Source organism: Aristolochia californica, unplaced genomic scaffold (genome assembly GCF_029961685.1).
Source record: "Aristolochia californica isolate CCGP_79_NKW_82.1479 unplaced genomic scaffold, dmAriCali1.0.hap1 SCAF_14, whole genome shotgun sequence".
In the NCBI taxonomy this organism is placed as follows: domain Eukaryota; kingdom Viridiplantae; phylum Streptophyta; class Magnoliopsida; order Piperales; family Aristolochiaceae; genus Aristolochia; species Aristolochia californica.
The window spans coordinates 128,766-151,250 of NW_027181815.1; the positions used below are offsets into that span (position 1 = coordinate 128,766).

Genomic DNA, 22,485 nt, shown 5'->3' on the forward strand with positions numbered 1-22,485 from the left:
TTAATTCTATTTAGTGATTATGAAATTTGAATGGTTATCATAGTCTTGCTTAATTTTGAACTTTTTACCCTGGTCAAAGGAGATACTAGATATTAGTATTTGTAAGAATCGGTTGAATATGGTAATGGAGCTGGATAGCTTCTTCCTCTCTTTGTTATGCTTTTGTCTAATGATATGCAAGTCTTTTTTTTTTCCTTTTTTCTTTTTAATAATATCATAATCTAAATAATGAGGTCTGAAAAATGGAGACCGTTGTTTATTTTAGATTAACTTAAATTTAATATATTTATTTGATAATCAACAAAATCATGTCCCCTTCACACACAAATGACGGGAAAGGTGTATCATCATGTTACAGTCATGGTATGCTTTAAATTTAGAGAAGAGCTGCTTCTTAAGAGTTTTTCATGCTTTCTGAATCTTTTAGCTTTTATTTACTTTTGTTCTACCTTTCAGGAATTAGAAAGCAGTGAGATGAAACTTCTCTAGAACATTGGGTTTTCATGTTCAGTCTTTCATGGCGGCCTTTAAGACCCTCATCTTCCTTCTGCCTACTTTTCCCTTGTTGCCTCTTTCACATAGATGCCAACATCCTACCAATGGAAAATACGAATTCTCTCTGCAAGCCTGCAACAGATGGAACTTCGTACATGGTCCTCTCCTCAATGTTTGCCCAAGCTATGAAGACCTGCAAAGATCTGAAGTCAATGGTGGATGCCCAAAAAATCCATGCCTATTTAGTCTCAGTTGGTTTAGATTCTTCAGTTTTCCTACAAAACCATCTTTTAGATATGTACTTCAGTTGTGGTTCCATTGGAGACACTCTTCAAGTTTTTCATGAAATTAAAAGTCCTAATGTGTTTTCTTGGAACAATTTAATCACTGGGTTGGCCAACTTAGGGCAGTTGGGCAGAGCACGACAGGCTTTTGATGGAATGCCAAAGAGAGACTCAGTTTCTTGGAATACTATGATGAATGCATATTTCCAAAATGAGATGAGTGAAGAGGCTTTACATATTTTTATATCTATGCGTAGAGATAGGGACTGTAATCTGGATCCATTGTCTTTTTCAATCGGTATGAAGGCTTGTGCCAGTCTGAAAAATCTTGCATTGGGTCTTCAGTTACACGGATTGTTAATGAAATTTGATTATGAGTGGGACCCCTATATTGAAACTTCCATTCTGGATTTGTACATCAATGTGAAGCTGTGGATTTGGCTAGTCAGATATTTGAACGGATGGTGGCTCCAAGCCTCTTCTGTTGGAACAGTATGATTTTAGGTTGTTCAAAATCATATGGAGTGGAGGCTGCACTCAAACTCTTTAGACGCATGCCAGAGAAGGATATTGTTTCTTGGAACACCATAATATCAATCTTATCACAACATGGGTGTGGAAAGCATGCTATCTGTATGTTTATGGAGATGGACAATCAGGGTGTTGTACCTAATTCCATGACTTATGCTAGTGTACTGTGTGCTTGTGCAAGCCTTCTTGATGGATTGGGGGAAGCATCTTCAAGCTCGCATAGTGCGATCTTGGTTTAGCTCTGATGTGTTTGTTGGAACTGCTCTAATAGACATGTATGCAAAATGTGGGTATCTAGAATCTGCCACAAGGATTTTCAATTACTTACCGGATCGCAATGCTGTTTCATGGACTTCCTTAATCACTGGATTTGCTAAACTAGGGCTTGAGGGAGAAGCATTATTGTTGTTTAATCAAATGAGACTGGCTTCTGTTGTTGTAGATCAGTTCACTCTTGCTTCTGTTTTGGGAGCTTGCTCAAGTAAAAAGGACCTGGGTCTTGGAGTTCAGTTTCATGCTTATACAATAAAAATTGGATATGATTCATTAGTTCCTGTGGCAAATGCTCTGCTCACTATGTACACAAAATGTGGAAGCGTTGAGATAGCTAAACTTCTTTTTTCAAAGATGCCTGTTAGAAACATAATTTCATGGACAACTATTATGACTACTTATTCCCAAATTGGTGATGTTGGTAATGCACATATTGTATTTAATGAGATGCCTCAACGAAATATTGTCGCTTGGAATTGTATGTTAGCTGCTTATATACAACATGGACATGTGGAAGAAGGTCTCAAGATGTATATGGCGATGCTTAAGGAAGACAGTGTGAATCCTGATTGGATTACCTTTGCAACATTGCTCAGTGCATGTGGTGAGGTGGCAGCTTTGAATCTTGGAAACCAAATTGTGGCTCATATTGTGAAGGAGGGGCTCAATATTGATGTTTCAGTGGCTAATGCAATGGTTACCATGCATTCAAAATGTGGAAGGGTTGAAGAAGCGCATGATATTTTTCATTCTATTACTGACAAGGATTTGGTTTCTTGGAATGCAATGATCACTGGCTATGGCCAGAATGGCAAAGGGAAGAAGGCAATTGAGATCTTTGAGGAATTATTGAGTACTGGTACTCAACCTGACTATATAAGCTTTATTGGCATTCTATCCGGTTGTAGCCATTCAGGACTTGTCTCAGAAGGGAAATATTATTTTAATTCAATGATGAAAGATCATAATATTTCCCCAAGATCTGAACATTTTGCTTGCATGGTGGATCTTCTCAGTCGGGCTGGATTGCTTTCTGAGGCTAAAATGATGATTGATGAAATGCCTAGTGAACCTGGAGCTGGTGTTTGGGGTGCTTTACTTGGTGCCTTCCGAATCCATAAAAACATTGAGCTTGCAGAGTGTGCCATGAAACGCTTGATTGAGTTGGATCCAAGTGATTCTGGAAGGTATGTCTTACTAGCCAATATATATGCAGAAGCAGGTAAAACAGATGTTGAGGCAAAAGTGAGGAAAGTGATGAAAGAGAAAGGAGTTCGTAAAAACCCTGGTTGTAGTTGGATAGAAGTGGATAGTAGAGTACATGTTTTCACTGTTGATGAAGCAAACCATCCACGAATCAAAGAAGTATACACTATGTTGGATGAGGTTATTAAAAAGATAACTGAAAAAGGTTATGTTAACAAGACAAGTTCTGGACTCGAGCGTTATCATAGTGAGAAGTTGGCTGTTGCTTTTGGTTTGATGAGCTTGCCTTCTTGGAAGCCTATCAGCATCATTAAGAACCTTCGCATCTGTGCTGATTGTCATATGGTGATGAAATTCATCTCTCTTGTCACGTCGAGAGATTTGATTGTAAGGGATGCAAATCGTTTTCATCACTTCAGGGGAGGATGCTGCTCTTGTAGGGATTATTGGTGAATTGTGCAACAATTGGAAGAGTATGATTGGCTCTGGTGTTTCACAGCACCTGCAAAAATGGTTTTCAAAGCGTGTATAGAACCCCCAACAAGCACTTCTGTGCGGAGTGATAAGGTCTGAACTCTCTTGCTCAAGTAATTCCTTCTTTTTTATGACTTTTGTAGATAGTTGAGTTTAGGAAGAAATTAGAGGAGAGAAAGACCTAAACACCCTTATATTATTCGACACTTCCCCTCAAGCTGGAGCAAAAATTTCTAATAACCCTTGTTACAAAATGGAGAGAATTCTTTTTTCCCAAGTGCTTTAGTAAAGAAATCACCAAATTGGTCTATAGAATGAACATATAGAGTTGCAATATTTAACTCAAGACACATCTCTAATAAAATAACAATCTAAATTACTAGATTCCCATTTCTATGGGTTCATTTATTAAAAATTTAAACTCGGTCATTAGTGATTTCATCCCTTGATTTACAAGTCATGTGTCTCATCCATGGTTTTGCAACTCATTGGGTCAACTTGCAACTCACGGGGTTGACTCGTGAATTGGGGCAAATCATCCAAGATTTCAGGGGAGCCGGGTTGGTTTCAAGGGGCGAAACCATTACTGAACCCATGGGAAGGGGTAAACACATAAAAAATGTCTTAAATAGCACAGAGTCATTAACCAACTGTCATAATAGAAATTTCTCTTTTTTCTTTTTTTGTTTTCCTGGTGAAAAATTGTCTCCAATAAAGTTTTATGCATAATTGATTTATAGATTGTGCTTTTACATAATTGTCATTTTAAATATGCAAGGTAATTTCTCTTTTATGATTCATTTGTTCCAGACCTGTTTGCAGTAGTGATGTTGGTTTCCAATTAGCTTTTCTATCTTACTATCAGTTGAGGAGATTGTGTACTCTTTCTCCCTATTCATACTATTTCTGTTTGTTACTTAGATGTTCTCCCTTGGTTCGCATGGTGACCAGAGTCAACAGAGTACTGATGTGCAAAAGCACTGTATACCTGTTGCTGCCAGCAATCCTTTTGCATTACCTACACCGGTGTGTCTTCCACCAGCTCAAAATTTGGAGCAGAAAGAAAATCCAGACCTGCAAAGAGAAAGTTCTCTGTCTGATGCTGAGACTGTGGCAAAGTGTTTTGCTCAGGTTATTGAAGCTTGCCATCATCACCTTTTCATTTTGGCAGTCAACTCTGTTATTTATGTATCTGGTCATCATTATGGAACCGACATTCAAATTTACCAGCCAAGAATATTGTTAGATTCTTGGAAGTTGATGGGACCATCTCTTTGTTCTTTTTTTTAATTTTTAATTTTCGTTCTTTTTTCTACTTCTCATGGGAGAAAAGGAATACAAATTAAAAGAAAACTTTTTTGACCATTTGGTGTGAATGCAGTATCTACTCAGTAGCATAAATACAAGCTCATGCATCTTATGTATGTTCAATGTGTATTTATATTTATTATAGCCATGAAGACATTATCTTAAAACACTTATTTTGTTGCATGCAATTTTTTGTTTCTCTCTCTGTCATTTCACCTAAACAACTTCCGAAGCTAAAAGCGATATACATTGCGGTATGCATAGATCTTCATGGTGATTCCGTCTTTTTTAACTTATGCCATATTGGTTTGACAGGGATTGTAGTTACCTTTTCTAATAATATATACTTTTAATTGTATTAATTTTTACTGCTGTTAGCAAACCTGGACTAGAAATCCAGTCGAACTCGACGCAGTTGGACCTTCTATTTGTTGCCTACATGGAGTGGTTCAACTTATAGTTTCACTAGATAAATCTATCCAGAAAGCTAGATCAGGGAAAAGAATTCTCATACCACGAGCACATAATTTATCGAGGGAGGAGAAAGTACTTGAGAATGGGATAACCATGTATTATCAAAGTGAACTAAGGAGTGTATTAGTGAAATTCATGACTATCATTGGCTTGGAATGGCCTGATGTGCAGTCTATTGAGATGTTCGGAAGAGGAGGTCTAGCCCCTGGAGTTGGTCTTGGCTGGGGTGCCTCTTGTGGTGGGTTTTGGTCCAAAAGACGTTACGTGCAGAAATGGACGCCAGCTTGGTTGTGGGTTTGCTTAGAATATTTCCTGTAACCTTTGAGAAAGGCCTGCCTGCCATTGATGACATGAAAATTTCTTTACATGAAGTTAGCTCTGCTTTCAGTGCATGCCTGATGTCAGGACCAAGTGGTAAGGCAGTTGTGGAGTAGGCATTTGATTTCTTGCTTCAACCTCCTATTCTCAAGAACATCAGATTTTGTATTCACCATTTTCTGTGTCTAAAGGGGACAAAGTCATTTATATGGGATTATGGAGAAGAAGATTACCTGCTTTTTAGCAAGATCCTAAATTCTCACTTCAGATCTAGGTGGCTTCAGGTGAAAAAAAAAAGCATCTAACAAAAGCAAGAATGGCAGTACTGACAGTGAAAGAGATACTGGGCGCAGGAAATTTAAGAAGACTGATATTCTAGATACAATTCATGAGGACATGGTTCCATCAGAAACAACTGAGGAATACCCACCCAGAGCTTCTTTGATGAAAGAGTGGGCCAAGCAAAGACTCCCACTTCCTGTGCATTGGTTCCTTAGTGCAATCTGTACAGCTGGGATTGATAAAGGGGCACAAACTCATTTGGGTTCTGATGCTGATATCCTCACCACTGCCAAAGCAGGGCTGTTCTTTCTTTTGGGTCTTGAATCAGTTTCTTCACTCTTGAGCTCTGAATTGCACTGGTCACCAGTCTCAAGTGTGCCTTTGGTTTGGAAACTACATGCTCAATCTATGACATTATTACTCAAAACGGAAGTTCTTGAAGATGAGAAAGTTAGGGATATTTATGAGACTTTACAAGAGCTGTATGCTCATCATCTGGACCATTCAAGGACGAGGAAGCAGGAAAGAGTTGAACTTCTCAAGTTTAAGGCAGATGTTCATGAAAGTTATACCACATTCCTGGAGGTCTTTGTCGGGCAGTTCAGTGCAGTGTCATATGGTGATGTAATTTATGGAAGGCAGATAGCTACTTACTTGAACCAGAGTGTTGAAGCCTCAGTTAGTCTTGCTATTTGGAGTGCATTGTTAATTTCTCATGTTCTTGAACTCTTGCCGCCCATAGAAAAATGTTTCGGTGTTGTCGAAGGATACTTGGATCCTGTTGAAGTATGTCTATGAACTCTTGTTACTTTCGTTTCACTTTTTTTTGTTACACATGCTTAATGTATACATACACACACACACACATACATATGGATTTCATGTTTGTATTGTTTCCTTTTATTGTTTATATTCTCAAACATCAGATAAAACTAGGTTAAATTTAGAATATTTTGCATGGAAGTGTCATAAAAAGTAAGCTGTTAAATCATTTTAGGTGCTTTTAATAGACTTGGGGCCTCAATGAGTTAATTTAGAATAGTTTGATGAACTCTTGAATTTTGAGGATACGCCTCTAGTAAGTCGTGTAGATTGATGAAATTTGTACATAATATATATATATTTTTTTAACTAGAAACAAACTGTACCCTTTGCTATTTAAAACCCAAAATAGAAACAGAACCCTGAAAACCGAGATTGCACTGCAGAAATATAGGAGAACATAATACCAGTAAGTTTGCATTTTAGCCGAGATCTGACCTGGAAAGAATTGCTGTAATTTTGTCATAAGGTGGGATCTTCTAAGCTACACTCAAAAGAATTAGGGATTGGTGAGGAAAAATTGTAACATATAACTGTCTTCTGTGAAATTGCGAAGACAATCTTTCTAACTTAATTACTGCATAAGAACCAAACACAAAATTAGAAAACAAAGGTAACTAAGTAACCTTACCAACTTATCAAATGACTAAAACACCCATTTGTGCAGAAAATTGTTTCCTGCATTTATTAATCTTGGAAGCTGCCATTTGAACTAGTCTTCTCAAATTCTTGGTGAACCTCTTGGAAGTGTTAGGTATCTATCTGACTCCTTATCATGGGATTGGATGACCACACCAGTTTGATTTCATTTGAGAAGAGGTTGAACGTTTTGCGTTATGAGCAGGAGAGAGTATTTTTCAGTTTATTGCATTATTTTGAGAGGGAATGGACGACTCTGGGCTGGCCAGTAAAGAAAATTAATGAATTTGAGAGTGCAACAAATACAATAATATCCGATAGTGGTTACTGAGAAGTATTCTACTGTCATGTACAAGAACTATGCAAGAGAGTCTTTATTAAACATTTGGTATTCATGCATCAGAGATTTGCTTTTAGTCGCCACTTAATTCCATGATGTACAACATCTACTTTTGCTATCTAGCATGTCTACCTGAAATTTGTCAACATAATATTTTGTGAAGTCCAACAAGAACAGTATCTGTTTTAAATGGAAATGATGGTGATAAAGACAAATATGCCATCTCAAAGCTCTTGGCATTTAATTTGACCGACTTTTGACAGGATAAGACTAAGTGAGCTTTATTGGGGGGAACGAAAATGGAGAAATCTAATACATGGTGTATATTTTGTCAGGATAATGTGGATATTTTGGAGGCCTATGTTAAGGCATGGATTTAAGGTTCTCTTGACAAAGCTGTCAGCTGAGGATCTATCAGTTTTATATTGGTATTGCATCACCTGTCATCTTTCATTTTTCATAACAAAGCAAAGGACAGGTTATCCCTGTGAAAGAAACTCGCAAGGTCTCTTTTGCTTGACTATTCCGGCAAGGAACAGCACAAGGTACCACTCCTCATCCCATTAGAAGTGTCATCATATATATATATATATATATATATATATATATATATATATGTATATATATACACACACACACATATATATATACACATACATGTATACGCGGCTGATAAAATACGAAAAACCATATGGTGTGAAATATGCGAAATGGCTATTTCAGCCGTCCAATCAAATATGCGAAACGGCTATCTCAGCCGTTCGATCATAGCCATTGATCATGATCGGATGACTGAGATAGCATTTCGCACCAAATGACTTTTCGTATTGGATCAGCCCTCTACATATATATATTTAAAAGAAAGGCATGGTTTTCTTCTATGCAACTTAGTTGAGTTATTAAGGCATCTGGAGATGCTGTCCACCTGTGCTGTTGAACATAGTCGTGACACAACCTTCTGATGATGTGGTTAATTTCTATCGATCCATCCATTCCTAGTGATAAAATAGAAAGTCATTTATGCTCAGGACTCTGCAGTCACCACAGGACAGTCATTAGTGGTTGAAGGAAGTACTCTTTTCCTGCACATTGTTCAGAGCCTTGTAAATTAGCAATTGCTCTGTTCTTTATCTCTCAAAGCACATTTTCTGTTCCGTTTGAAGATAGGGATTAGAAACACTAGTTTAATAACCATCCTCCTCCGGCTTTGTATTGTGATGGCAGGGAATGTTGTTGAAATGTATCCATTACGAGCCACAGATCTCCACTGAACCTGAAATCGACAGGAGGTTCAACTTCCTAACAGAAGCTTGTGAAGGAAATTCTTCTCTTCTAATCCAAGTTGAGAAGATGACAATTACTGTTGGATTCTGTCCTTGGCCAAAGTAGACAGAAGAGTGACCGCAAAAACTGGAGGAGGGCTTCAAACGAGTCAAAGTTTATCAGAATATTTTAGGGCATGATCATAATCTCCAGAGTAGACAGAAGAGTTGTTCTGGTGGCTTTGTATTTACGGAGGTGCGCTGCCAGAAATCAAATTGTGTAGAAAAATCCGATGGAAATAGCTTTTGATTTGTATTTGGCTATGATTGCCTTTTCTTTCCTTCTTATGCTTGCAAGAAAAATTGATAATAAAATTTACAGAAAGGCAGAATGGTAAGTAGGGAGGACTACAATTAAGTTAGTCTATAGAAGAGAAGGGGAATTTATGAAGCATTTGATGGCACCAGGTTTCATCAATCATCATATATATATATATTATATTATTATATCATATATGGGGTTGGGTATTATAAAATGATGTTATAATTCATTTTAACTTTAAAAATTTAGTAATGTACTTTTTTTATTTTTATTTTATAATTTGTATCCATCTACTACCGCTCTGGTTCAAATCAAGAATCAGATAAAAGTCGGTCCGTGAATCGTTACTCCTTCAGTCCGTTGTTTCCGTCCCCTTGTTGGATCCTCCGAGATTTTTCCCTTTTTTCCCTTTTTTTTTTTTTAAATTTTCTGATCTCTAATCTAACCTTTTTGAAATAAATAAACAAAAGTCACAAATAAGCGATTGTGGTTGTCGGAAATCGGAAATCTGGATCCGGATTCTTGCAGCCTGCAGGCCAATCCTGTAAGAAGTAAAGAGCGAATATCAACCTTTTCCTCTCCACTCTGTGCTGCTGTATATTTTCCGTTCTCACGCACCGACGCCGGGTCAAAAGTCAGAATAGGGAAGGTCGTCTGCTTGCCGCTGGCCGTTACTGGTTCCAGAAAACCCACTACTGGACTCCACCTCTCGGAAAATCGGTCCCACGTTTCCACACCTCCCGACGTTACCCTTCGCATGTAATAGCAGGAGAAGAGGAAGATTGACTCTTAATCTACCAGCTGCTGCTGCTTCTTTCTGTTCGGATCGGCGCAGAAAATGTTCGATTGGTGCTTGGGAGCTCGGAGGATGCGACAGATCCAAAGAGGGCTGCGCCATTTGAAGGTGACTCTTCTTTGCCTTTTCTTGACCATTTTGGTTCTTCGTGGCACAATCGGTGCTGGAAAGTTTGGGACCCCTGAGCAAGATTTCAACGAGATCCGTCACCATATGCCCTTCCGCAAGCGCGCTGAGCCCCATCGGGTTCTCATCGAAGCAGAATCCACCGGTTCCACTACCAAAAACAAAGCAAATGCTGCCGCAGGTGACGGTGGTGGCGCAGGACAGATCGCGGGAGATAACATTAATAACAACGAGGTCACCATGGCGCACATTATTGAAGATGTAGAGGAAGATGATACAGAGAAGCGGAATCCCAACGAACCCTACACCCTGGGACCCAAGATCTCTGACTGGGACCAGCAGCGGGCTCGGTGGCTGCGAGAGAACCCGGCCTTTCCCAATTTCATCACCCCTGGCAAGCCTCGTGTTCTCCTGGTCACTGGGTCGTCCCCCAAAGCCTGTGAGAACCCCGTCGGGGATCATTACCTCCTCAAATCTATTAAAAACAAGATTGATTACTGCCGCCTTCACGGCATCGAGATCTTCTACAACATGGCCCTCCTCGATGCCGAGCTGTCCGGCTTCTGGGCCAAGCTCCCACTCATCCGGAAGCTTCTGCTCTCCCACCCTGAAGTCGAGTTCCTTTGGTGGATGGACAGTGATGCCATGTTCACCGACATGGCTTTTGAGCTCCCTTGGGAACGATACAAAGACTCCAACCTCGTAATGCACGGATGGAACGAGATGGTCTACGATGATAAGAACTGGATCGGCCTCAACACCGGAAGCTTCTTGCTAAGAAACTGCCAGTGGGCGCTTGATATCCTCGACGTCTGGGCACCCATGGGACCCGTTGGGAAGATCAGAAACGAAGCCGGTAAGCTTCTCACCAGCTTCCTCAAGGACCGTCCTGTATTCGAGGCCGACGATCAATCCGCCATGGTCTATCTCCTGGCTACTCAACGTGATAAATGGGGTGATAAAGTCTATCTGGAGAGCGCCTACTACTTACACGGTTATTGGGGAATTCTGGTAGACAGGTATGAGGAAATGATTGAGCACTACCACCCTGGTCTGGGCGACCACCGCTGGCCTCTCGTCACCCACTTCGTCGGTTGCAAGCCATGCGGCAAGTTTGGGGATTACTCGGTTGAGCGGTGCTTGAAGCAGATGGACAGAGCTTTCAATTTCGGTGATAACCAGATTCTTCAGATATATGGATTCACTCACAAGTCCCTTGCTAGCCGAAAGGTGAAGAGGACTAGAAATGACACCAGCAATCCCCTTGAGGTGAAGGATGAGCTCGGCTTGCTCCATCCATCGTTCAAAGCTGTTAAGATTGAATCTTCTTGATAAACTCCCTGTGGCTTTTGCATCTCCTCTTCAGCACCGAGAGTTCCTCTTTCTACTTTCTAGCTGCTTCTGTGCATCTTCTTTCCTATTTATTGTTCTTGCTTCCAATGTTAAAAGGCTTAAAGGGAAATATATGAGGTAATCTAAATAGAATTGATGTATTATTCTTTTGTTTTTCTCTTCCATTTCTTGTACCTTGGTAGATTTTCCCCTGTAGAAACGTGGGATTTCTTTTGTTGAAGTTTATTTCCTCATTGAGATTGATCATGAAAACAGAAGTAAGTTTCTGTTCATGTTGACAAACCCTGTGAAATGGATTTGCATTGATTGATAGGCACTTTTTTTCTCTAGCTATAAAGTAATGCCAGTGCTCATGCACCTCGATCCATGTTCTTTTTGAGATTCTTATTTAATAAAAGAACTAGCAAGTTCTCATTTCATAAGAAGTGCTTTATATATGGGTTATGATTCTATTTTGTTTTTTAAGAATTGTTTCTCATTTGTGTGTGCAGTAGAATGGTATTCAGTTGAATCTGTCACTGCTACTCTGTGATAGTTATTAGGGGCATGATAAGTTGTGAGAGTATCCTCCTTTTGGAAAAGTTCAATTATGTTGTTTCTCTGCTTCCCAATGGAAATCAGCTATTCCTTTTGGGCCTGTTTGGAACCCACAGAAAAGAAAAGAAACGAAGAAAGGGAGAAAAAGTTATTTTCTGTTGTTTGGCAGCCGAGAATCATTGAGAGAAAAGAAAATAAGAGAGAATCACAAAACAATGGAATTTGGGGAGAAAAAAAAAAGAAATAGAAACTTGAGAGAAAATTTTAATTATAAAAAGTTTTAAAATATTACTAATTTTCTTTTCTTTTCCTTTTCCACGAGTATCCAAACAAGAGAAACCATATTTCTCTCTCATTTTCCATGGGCATCCAAACAAGAGAAAAAAAACCTCTTTTCTTTTCCTTTCTTTTCTCTCTTTCTCTTTCTATTCTCTTCCTTTTTTCTTTTCTCTCCACTTTGTGTTCTAAACACGGCCTTTCATTCTCTTCTTTTTTCTAAACTTATTGTCCACTTTAAAATATTTTGCTGTAAGCTTGGCTGTAATTTTGAGCTGAGCTATCTGATGCACTCTTTGGGATATTGTGCTATAGACTTACATCTGTTTCTTCTCTTAATTTTCTTCTATTTTCGTACTATGCTCTTACAGTTAGATAATATGCATCCTTAGGACATGTATTACATTGCAAACTTGTTTAAGCAAGTATAGAAATTCTCTTTGAAAGTATATGTATTATGTTCTTAATGATGTCTGAAGCGGATGTATCTTGTTCTGCCTTGTATTTTTACTGTAATAACAGACTGCAACTTCTCATCTTCCTAAGAAGACCGTCTTACCGGTTTATTAGTTGTTGAACTGATACTTTGTCATCCATGCCAATGAAAGCATCTTCATTTGCATCCTCTTTATCTTCAACCTTTTCAATGATCAACTCCTTTATTGAGTTCATAGAATGTTTCAGAGTGGTATAAGCTTTCTTTTGAGGATGGCCTTTTGAAAAAAAAAAAAAAAAACTACATCTATTATTGCCTATACTTTCACTGCTTTTCTTTTGTAAAGAAACCTACTAGGAAGAAAAGTTGGGAAGGAATACTAAAACTGCATTTCATATTCATGAAGTCGCATCCTTTGCAGGTGCGTTTAGCAGAATGATAGAGGTTTCCAGCTTGTAGATCATCCAGTTTGCACTCCTTGTTCTTGTGATACTCAGAAAGAGAAAAAGACTTCATGGTTAGAGTTTGGATTTCTTTAATAAGCATTTGGTCTCCTACTTGTTTTCTCATATTTAGTGCCGTCTCAACTCTCTCTTTTTACTGCTGATTGAGAATGGAAGATTGCGCTTCAATCGTTATTCTGTATGTTTAGTTTTTAAGCATACACACCTGGAGAGGACTTGTTACGATAGCTCGATCTTTGTCATCTGGGTCTGGCTAGTTAGTTTCCATCAATGTTCCAGAACGTTTGATTTGCTGTAGGCTTCAAGCACTACAAGGACTTATTAATGGTCGAATTCATCTTTGGCCTGTGTTGTTGAGATTCTCATTTTGGGATGATTGGATAGGAAAAGGATTACAAAAAAGCGTATGAAACATGAAGGAAACAAGAAAGCATTGAAGGAGAAATGCTCTAATAGAATTCAAAATTATTGTGAAATTTACTGTTCGACACTCATTATGCTGTTCAAGTCATTGGTTTTTTAAGCCAAAGCAAGCAATCACACTGTCCAACAGTAAGTATTATAAAAAGATGAACTTTTAAGTGGGATTTATGCTTTTTTTTTTTTTTTTTTTTTTTTGAGAAAAAGATTCATAGAGAATAAAAAAATTAGATAGTTTAAATACTTATTTTAAGGCGGGTCAAATAAGCTGATTCAAAAGACGTTAGTTGATTTTTTTAGACTAATTAGGCACATTTATCGGATTTTGAAGTATCCGATACGGTCACCTGCTTTATAGTACAGGGAGTGGCGGACGGGGATTGACAATTGCTTTTGAAATATTTGATGAGCTATATATAAAGTCCATCGTGCATTTCTCTCTTGAAGTCTCTCTTCCTGTAAGGATTTGGAAATAAATACGCACCATCAGCTGGAAACAGCTTCCCATTCTTCACTGTGACACATTATTTTTTCTTCTGTTCATTGATGTATGTCGAACTTCTACTCTGTTCTTGTGACATCAGGCTATTCAAATAATATCTTGGCTTGCAGAATACAAGCCTACTTCTCTTAATAAGCATGGGTTGGTCTTGCCTATCTTACAAGTTATGTGCCTATTACTTATTGAAACCCATGGCGATGAAGATGATGATCTAGCAATTGATCGATCGATCTGCTGTTTGAAGGAACATTTTGCTAATGTATGGTTATAACAAAGGCGTGCTATCGAAGTCTGTGATGGGTTCATTGGCAGCTGCTGCAGAACAGGCATTTATTCCTTATGATGATCACTGTGGCTCTTTGCGAAACAGTATCACCCTCATGTTGTTCCTCTGGCATTTTCTTCATGCAATCTTGGAGGTGTTTCTACTGATGATGAAGCTGATGATGAACCTCGTGTGCGCAATACTAGTGTAAGGACAGGGTTTTGGATGAGAAGGCAGCAGCAACTCAGGCTATTGGGCAGTTTGTGCTGCACACAAAAAGTTCTTATGCACCGTATCTCTCTCTTTCTCTCTCTCCCTCTCTCTCTTACTCTCTCTTTCTCTCATATAATATGACATTGTTAAAAAAAAATTCTATCGACTCTTACAAGCTATTTGGAAGAGTCCCTCAAGATTTTGGTGAGGTATGCTGGGTATTTTCATGAAGATGTTCGGCTTCAGGCTATTATTGGCTTGAAACGTGAGTATCTGAGAACTTGTTTACTCCTTCCTAGTTCATCATTGTGGAGATTTTTGTGTTATAGTTCTTATTGCAAATAAACTTGCTAGTTTATTTTATTGCAGCTTCCCTTTCCTCTGCTTTAATATTCATACATTCATCTCATCCAACTCCAACTGTAACTCTTTTCCAGTAATAAATTCACTGCTAGTTTCCTAAATCCTCAGAAACACTATTAATGACCTACTGTTCATTGAAAGCACCTTGAACAGGATTAGTTTTGTTTAGTTTATAGTTGCCATTTTCGATTTGAGAGAATCAAAGTTTATTAGATGCCCGTTCTTAATGATTACTGCATAACTTAATTATCTTGCTTACTTATGCTTATTTTAATACAAAATTCAAGCACACTTTGTGGGCACCTACGGATCAAGATTGCTCTGAAGTTTCTTTTTTCTTTTTCTTTTGTTTGAATTGGCCTCGTTCTCCTCTCCTTGTGGTGATAATTGTTGAGATATCCATATGTGGTGCATGTGCAAAATTGATCTTTGAAGTCGTCAAGTTAATGTCTTAGAAAAGTAGGTTTGGATGTCGGGTCATGTTGGTGATATTGACAATCTTCTTCTGTTTCTTTATGCAGAGATCTTGACAGCAACCTTGTCAATCAACTCAGGACTCAATGTGGTGGATTTAATATTTCAGGCTTTCCTTTTAGGGTTAAGTAGATGATCATTTATCTAGGAGTCATATTTTGCTGGTTAAATTGCTTTAGCCAGTTCTTTAGTGCTGAAATGATGGACCATTTGTATGCAGGAAGGAGTACCAGCTAAAAAGAAAGAAGTGTTTGGTAAGAATTTAAATTTCATGGTTTGTTTAAACAGTTTAACACAATGACCCTATGTTTTGTGTATTATTGTTGTATTAAATTAGTTTCTATTTATACAGATACTGTGATGGATACTTACATCAAGAGAATTGTTGGGGACGATGATGAGGAAGTAGTTGCTCAGGCATGCACTGATGCAGCAGAAATCATCGAGGATTGCGGATTCGTGGATATTGTGTCTTCTAAGATGTCGTTTTTTTTTCAATCTTCTTGTTCTTGTTTCTTTTTTCTGCTTTTCTCAGTAACTTATTTAATTTGGCATGCAGATATACCTCGCCTTGTTGATGCAATTTTGGCTTTACTACAAGAGGAATCTACCTGTCAGCAAGTAGAGTCTGATAGTGAAGCTGATGATGATGATGATGAAGTGCTTATGGATGCAGAGTCTGATCTGTTCCCTGTTTTTGCAAAGTCTATGGGTTCCCATTTTGAACCCCTTTTTGCCAAATTATTAGTTTTCTAGTCAATTCTTGCTAGATGGTTTTTAAACTTTCGATGCTTGCAACCATTGCTATTTTGTATCTTTTTCACTGGCTTGGATTATCGTGGTATTCCAGAAAGCACCATGCCCACCTCAAGATCGAACCATGGTTGTAGCTTGTCCTGCTGAAGTTGCACAAGGGATGTGCTCTGCAAGTGAGACTTATGTTGATGTGAGATGTTAGAATTTTATTAAATCTTTCCTGTTCTTTTTTGCACTTAAAATTTTGTATGATCTGATACATAGAATTCTGTCGTGTCTCAGAAAGTGATGCCCTTGGTTCTGAAAGAATTAGCTTCATCTGAGGCAGCTAACAGGAGAAATGCTGCATTTTATGTTGGCGAGTTATGCAACTATGGCGGTTCAGTGGCCCTGAAGTATCCAATCATGTCTTTTTTATGTTCAAATGCTTACCTATTTGAGGTGCTATTTGATATGCTTTTTTGCTTGGCGCTGTTATCTAGCCTTGAATTTTTCAGTGCAAAAACTATATTGCCCTTTTTTTCTCTTTACTATTAAAACTTGGATTGAAAAGAAAGAAAAGAAAAAAGAAACTCGTTCTTTCGTCCTTCAATTAGTTTGCCGGAACTTGTTCCTTCCCATCTAGTTCACAGGTACTACGGTGATGTTCTTCGAGGACTATACCCATTGTTTGGGGAGTCTGAACCAGATGATGCTGTCAGAGATAATGCAGCTGGACCAGTGACAAGAATGATTATGGTGAATCCTCAGTCTATCCCTCTGAACCAGGTTTGTTTTGCACCTTTACTGCACTCATTGGTGCTCAAATGAGATTTGTCAATATCAATCGTTGGAATCACCTCTTTTTTGGGTTGGATCTTCAAGTGCCTTATTTTGGTATATACTCAAAATCAGATGGTTTGGTTCTACTTGAAGAAAAAAACTGGCAGTTAGGCTACACGAATCCTTTCTATGCGTTCATCTATTGCGACTTGATTTTAGATTTGTACAGTTCATTTTGAAGCTGTTCTGAATATGTAGATAAGAGCGATGCTCCATGAGTACACCACGAGGGATACTCTTCTGCATATAGCACTTCCAGGAGAAATACAGAACAGCATCTTTTAAAAGTCTGCTGCAGCTCAGGGATGATGGTGTACAGGCCGAGGTCCTCGAAATAGGTTGGTTTTCGCAACTAGAGCAGTGTACTGTAATTTTTTTAAACTAAATTCTGCTGCATCTTTCAATTTTCAAGAACGACTAAATAGAGAAAGGCTGGACCGTTGGCATGGCTAGCATTCATTGCACTTTACATTCGAATAGCTTTTGGTCCAACAGATTACCAAAAAAACCTATCCTCGTTTCATCCCCAGCTACTTCTTTCAAAGTTCAATTACTGCCCAGGAAGGATGGCTAACATTTCTCAGTAACTTTAGGTTGGAATATCCCTATAACAGCACCTGAGAAGTAAATACCATGGCGCGTACAAACTGGGACTCTCGTTTACCTAGAGGCCAAGAACGCAAGACCCTGCATGTCCTTTTTTTCCCAACAAGGATTCGGCAGAACCTGCTCAGTCCCAGACTTTTGACTGTTATGGGATCAGATCATTCTTGAGAATAAAGCTGCAGATCAGACCAAAGGCTCCTTTCAATTGCGAAATGAGGATTCACTATCAAAGGGTAATTCGATAGGTACAGCATTGCCATAAAATTCTTCCAAGTTGTAGAAGGCCCTCTGTTGAGGAAGAAATATATGGACTACAACATCACCTGGAATGATAATAATAACCGGTCAATGAGAACAGTAAGATAATCCATGTTAGTAGGGGACGAAGAGTTTTAAACATTATCCAAACAAAACCTGACTGGAAAAATGATGACAAAAACGGCTGCTGCAATCTGAAAGCTTCAAGAGAGTCCATCATGCCATATACATTTCATGCCCATGAATTATGAACTTCCTACTGAATGAGAGAATAGAGTATGCAGAGAGATCTTACCAAAATCAAGCAATGTCCATGAGTTGGGTTTGCTGTCCCCAGATGCAAATTTTTTAAACTTTTTCTCCGCTATATCTCTGATTTTGGACCTACATATCAGTTAAAAAGAAGGGTAACAATTCCATCACTTGTTTGTACCAGTAAAACCAGTAGCTCAGGCAAAGCATTAACGGTAAGCACAACAATGACCAAGCTCACACAGAAAATGAAGGAACCCAGAACATATGAATCCAATAAAAATTATTATAAATCCACCAGTACAAAAATCAGACCATATCTTAACAGCTAATGTGGCAAAATTCATTGCTGGAGAACCACTTGTGGAACGTTTATGACAGAAGAACTTTGTCTTCCCAGTGACCATGATTTTTCTTTTGGACAAGGGGACTTCTGCTTATCAGTTTCATGCCCTCTAAGTAGGAAAAATTCTGGGGCATAAATAACATCAGACATCAATTCCTTTTACCCATCTCCAAAGCTAATCAGGCAGTGAAGCCCTAGTGAAAGACAGGCTTGTTCTAGATCATGGTTTGGCAGTCCTAACACCTGTGAGGAAAAATCCTGCCCTTGGTAGATATTTTATCCTTTTCATTTAGTAATTTGAATCCCCCTCCATCTGAGTTATATTCACTGGTCATGTCTTTAAACCTTGATACGTTGAATGCTTTCCTCAAAAGCAGTAGAATATTAAATTTTTCACAGGAAACAAATCACATACCCCATAGCATCAATTTGAGGGCGAGAAAATGCAGTGGCAATGATGAAGAAGCGAGTCCAATATACCAAAGGCTTCACAAAAAGAACCTTGATATCTGCAGCCTTCACCTCACATGCAACCTCAGCAAGGGCCACAACAACTGTATAGATGTAACTGAAGAGCAATTTTAGACCAATAAATTCTGCACAGCTCAAGGGAAAAATATAGCCAATGAGCAACTGTTTTCTTCAGGCTTTTATCTAGGTATACTTTTCAACATGAAAATCTCATATTTTAAGAAGTTTAATGCATCAGAATTCATTACAAGTCTGTAACTGAGGTTTTATTTGCCACAGCAATGAAGATATCATTATAGCATAACTAGCATGAACCCTGCAATGCACGGAAAGAAAAAAAAATGTATGTATTAGGTCTTATATAGGGATGGGCACTGGTTGGGTCAGATCGGGTATTTAAACACTCAATCCAACCCCCAACCTCTAAATATTTTTTTTTTTGAAGGACCCCCAACCTCTAATTCTAACCTGAAAAAAAAAAAAAAAAAAAAAAAAAACAGGGGCTAGAAAATCAATCCCCTAGAAAATCAAACCCAACTCTGACACCAAACCTCGACCCCTAAACCTGAACAAAAAAACCCGAGGTTGGAAATTGAACCCTGACCTGCTCCGTTTTCCTTTCCCTCAACCTCGTTCTCACCCCAAAACAGAACCCAACCCTAACCCCACCTCCTTTCCTTTTCCCTCAACCTTGTCTTTGCCTTGTCCGATCAGGGTAAGTTTTTAAAAAACCCAACTCTAACCCCAAACCTGACCCTAAAAAAAAACTTGGATTGAAAAACCAATCCCATCCCTGCCCTGTTTCCCTAATAAACAGATAAAAAACAGGTTTCACGCTTTCTAGCTTACACGTTCAATTAATCATATAATAACTAATGAATGACATGAAAAAAAATTAAAATGATATGAGTTTCCTTACAGGCCCTCAAGTAAAACTAAAAGATATGAGTTTCTCTCCCTATTTTTTTCTACTACTTTTCTTTCTTGGTGAGACGATCAAAGAGGTTGTCTTCCTCAATCAATTGACCAATCAGGAGCTAGGGTTTTGCTGAAAAAGCTAGACCCCGATGCTACATGTAGATTAGATAGTCAATTAGCACTTACATGACAGACTTTCAGCGTCATCATCTGCCTCAGCAATGGGAGTCTTCTGATCTGTTCGTCTGAATACCACTTTGCCATACTTGTCTAACAAGTCATCGTACATCTCATCAGTATCCCCGCTCACATTCTGCAACAAGAAGATAGCTAAGAACTTATTTGATAAGGTGAAGTTCGTGCAACAAATTCAAGGATTAGCATCCAGCTCTTAACCCATTGAAAAGGGAAGCCACAGCAAGTTCATGGGGTTAAGGATTAGCTCAAAATTCACATCTAAGCCAGAGGGAAGGAATCTAGTGAGATCCTCGAAGGATGGTGATAAGCTTAAAAGGAAACTATCCATCAAGAATCTCTTGTAATATTTAGCGAGAAAAAAAGTTCAACTTTGCTCATAACTTCTCCCTCCCGAAGAAGGCTTCATTTCAGGAGGGTAACATATAAAAACACATATCTGACATAGCCAACATTAATGTGCCCAGGCATCTAACAATGCTCAAAACAAAAATAAATATAAGAGTTGTAAACAGGTTACTCGAAACTCACCGAGAAGATACGTGTAAGGAAACAAAAAAAATTGTGTAAAGTAAGTAATCGCCAGGTCAGACAACAAGAGAATGAAAATCGCTAAAGAACAGAGAACAGAATAAGTAGTGCCATGAAGCAAAAAGGCAAGCAGCGGGGTTCAGTCATTGAAATCTTACATTCTCGGGTCGTTTTTGAGATCGCAAAGAATGGAACCTTTCGCCCCGGGAGGCAAGGTGAATAGGCAGGGAGGGTGAAAAAGAGGAGCCCCGTGGAGAACTTGGAAACTGCAGCGCAGAAATGTGCACAATGCTTGGTGTGAGAATGAGAGGAATCGACAGAGAAGGCCGTGGGGAAGCTAAAGTGCGCATATTGGGCATCGATTAGTAAGTAGATAGATGGCGGGAAAATGGGTTGACACCTCTGCAGCGTCGGCGAAAAAGGATTTTAGAGCGGGCAGACAGCCTGCTTTGGTTTGCTGCTGTGTAGCCGTCTTTCACTCTCTGGTTTTATCTTCTTCCTTCAAAGAATCAGATATTTCGGATATCGGTGAAGCTACCGTGGCTCTCGCGAGTTGAAAAGCAATAGGAGGGCCCGTGGCGTTTTTGTAATAACCAATAACTTAGTAGCTTATTTATCATAAAAAAATTAAATAAATAGGGAGCACTCTAAATTTTAAATTAATTGTCAAATTTGAATCGATATTTATTAAATTATAGTTTTATAATAAAAAATTAATAAATTTAATAAATTAAAATACCATTCTGGTAAATATGTCACTTTTTAAAGTGAATAAATCTATTTTTATAAGCAAAGAGGATTAGACTTGAATTCAACCTCGTCTCTCTACATGTAATAATAATATTATTTTTATTTATACTTATTTTTAGAACAAAAATAGAGTAATAATTAAAAATAAAAAGTCAATAATATGATTTTTTTTAAATTTTAAACTCCTACCCAACCTTTTTAATCTTTTTAAACAAAAATGTACTTTTTGTAATTAATTGAAACTAAAGAAAAAGGAAGTTAAAATAAAAAAATAAAATTTTATTTCTTAGGAATTCCAATTTTATAAAAAATATTAATAATATTTTATTCCACAATATTATCATTATAACCATTTTAATTACTTAAAACTAAGGGAAAAAGCATAACTAAGACTTTAAAGTGGTGGAGATTGTTTTGTACTACTATCCACCCTTTACGTGCTTTAGTATTGAAAGTTAAATTACCATCCCTCCCAACCTCGCATAGCCTCCTTTGAAAGCCGCGCCACCGAGGGCCGTCCCATCGTCGCAGCTGTCCATGCCTCTGTCGATGCTTGGTATTTTTCTTCCCTCTTCCTCTTCTTGTTTTCATCCTGTTGATCTTTGGTTTAATCCCAATTTCTGATTAAAGAGGAGGTTAGGAAGAAGAAGGTTGATGCACGTGTGTGATAGTTAAAAAAGAGTGTGATTCTTGTAAGTAAAAAAGAAAAAGAAAAAGGCACCCTGCCCTCAACTCTACTTCGACAGTCATCACACTCGTCAACAAGAACTTATTTTTTCCTTGTCATCTAAATTTGTGCTCATGGCTGATGGCCGTCTTCGGTCCCGGACCTACTTCGGACATTGCTAGTGGTGTTGTGCACAAGGACACACTGTTCCACAATGTCCTATTTTTTGTTAACCATCTACCTACTACCACGCTTAATATTCTGTCACTATACCAAAATTTTTGGCACTCCTCTTAACTCCTCTAAAATCCAGAGTTTTGGTTGTCTCTGTTATCCATGATTTCAACCATACTTTGCTCACAAACTCACTCCTGGTTCCTCCCCTTGTGTCTTACTTGGGTACTCTACCACTTAAAGTGCCTATCTATGTCTTAAACCCACTACTTCTCGTTGTATGCATCACATCATGTTAAATTCGTTAAGTCTATCTTCCCTTCACTATACTTCAGTCTCATCTTGATCGTCATTCATTTGACACTCTCCCACTGGTGTTCCTCTGTGTCCTTCATTCTGGCTACCGGCACATCAATCACTGCTTTGATCCATGCGTCCTCTGCAAGCTCCATTCAAGAACTTGCACCTAATCCCACTCAAATAC

General features: G+C 38.4%; 2 protein-coding genes and 2 pseudogenes across 3 annotated transcripts; 3 read left to right on the forward strand and 1 right to left on the reverse strand.

Annotated features, from left to right (window-relative positions):
* The first annotated feature begins 479 nt into the window (after positions 1 to 479).
* Positions 480 to 4,524, forward strand: LOC137950750 (pentatricopeptide repeat-containing protein At2g13600-like; annotated as a pseudogene).
* Positions 4,525 to 9,431: 4,907 nt separating this feature from the next.
* On the forward strand, positions 9,432 to 13,061 carry LOC137949559 (xyloglucan 6-xylosyltransferase 2-like). Of its 2 annotated transcripts, XR_011111872.1 has the most exons (2): positions 9,432 to 11,422; positions 12,976 to 13,061. XR_011111872.1 is itself a non-coding variant. In XM_068795634.1 (1 exon), the coding sequence occupies exon 1, from the start codon at positions 9,869 to 9,871 to the stop codon at positions 11,282 to 11,284; it is 1,416 nt and encodes a 471-aa protein (XP_068651735.1). In that variant the 5' UTR covers positions 9,432 to 9,868; the 3' UTR covers positions 11,285 to 11,469. The 2 variants fall into 2 exon arrangements, 1 of the variants encoding a protein (XP_068651735.1); XM_068795634.1 differs by lacking the exon at positions 12,976 to 13,061 and having other exon boundaries at positions 9,432 to 11,469.
* A 1,136-nt stretch (positions 13,062 to 14,197) lies between these two features.
* Positions 14,198 to 17,279, forward strand: LOC137950114 (uncharacterized; annotated as a pseudogene).
* On the reverse strand, positions 17,256 to 20,883 carry LOC137949560 (protein Iojap, chloroplastic). The gene is made up of 5 exons (XM_068795635.1): positions 20,569 to 20,883; positions 19,871 to 19,997; positions 18,711 to 18,849; positions 17,993 to 18,081; positions 17,256 to 17,762 (listed from the first exon to the last, which is right to left on the reverse strand). Exons 1-5 carry the CDS (start codon positions 20,767 to 20,769, stop codon positions 17,641 to 17,643), a joined length of 678 nt encoding a protein of 225 aa, XP_068651736.1. The 5' UTR covers positions 20,770 to 20,883; the 3' UTR covers positions 17,256 to 17,640.
* Positions 20,884 to 22,485: the final 1,602 nt, after the last annotated feature.

Coding starts and splice junctions, on each gene's coding strand:
- LOC137949560 (XM_068795635.1), bottom strand. CDS start 20,769: ATGCCCAATATGCGCACTTTAGCTTCCCCACGGCCTTCTCTGTCGATT. Junction 18,850..19,870: donor TGACGCTGAAAGTCTGTCAT/GTAAGTGCTAAT, acceptor ACATCTATACAG/TTGTTGTGGCCCTTGCTGAG. Junction 18,082..18,710: donor CCTCAAATTGATGCTATGGG/GTATGTGATTTG, acceptor ACTGATATGTAG/GTCCAAAATCAGAGATATAG.
- LOC137949559 (XM_068795634.1), top strand. CDS start 9,869: ATGTTCGATTGGTGCTTGGGAGCTCGGAGGATGCGACAGATCCAAAGA.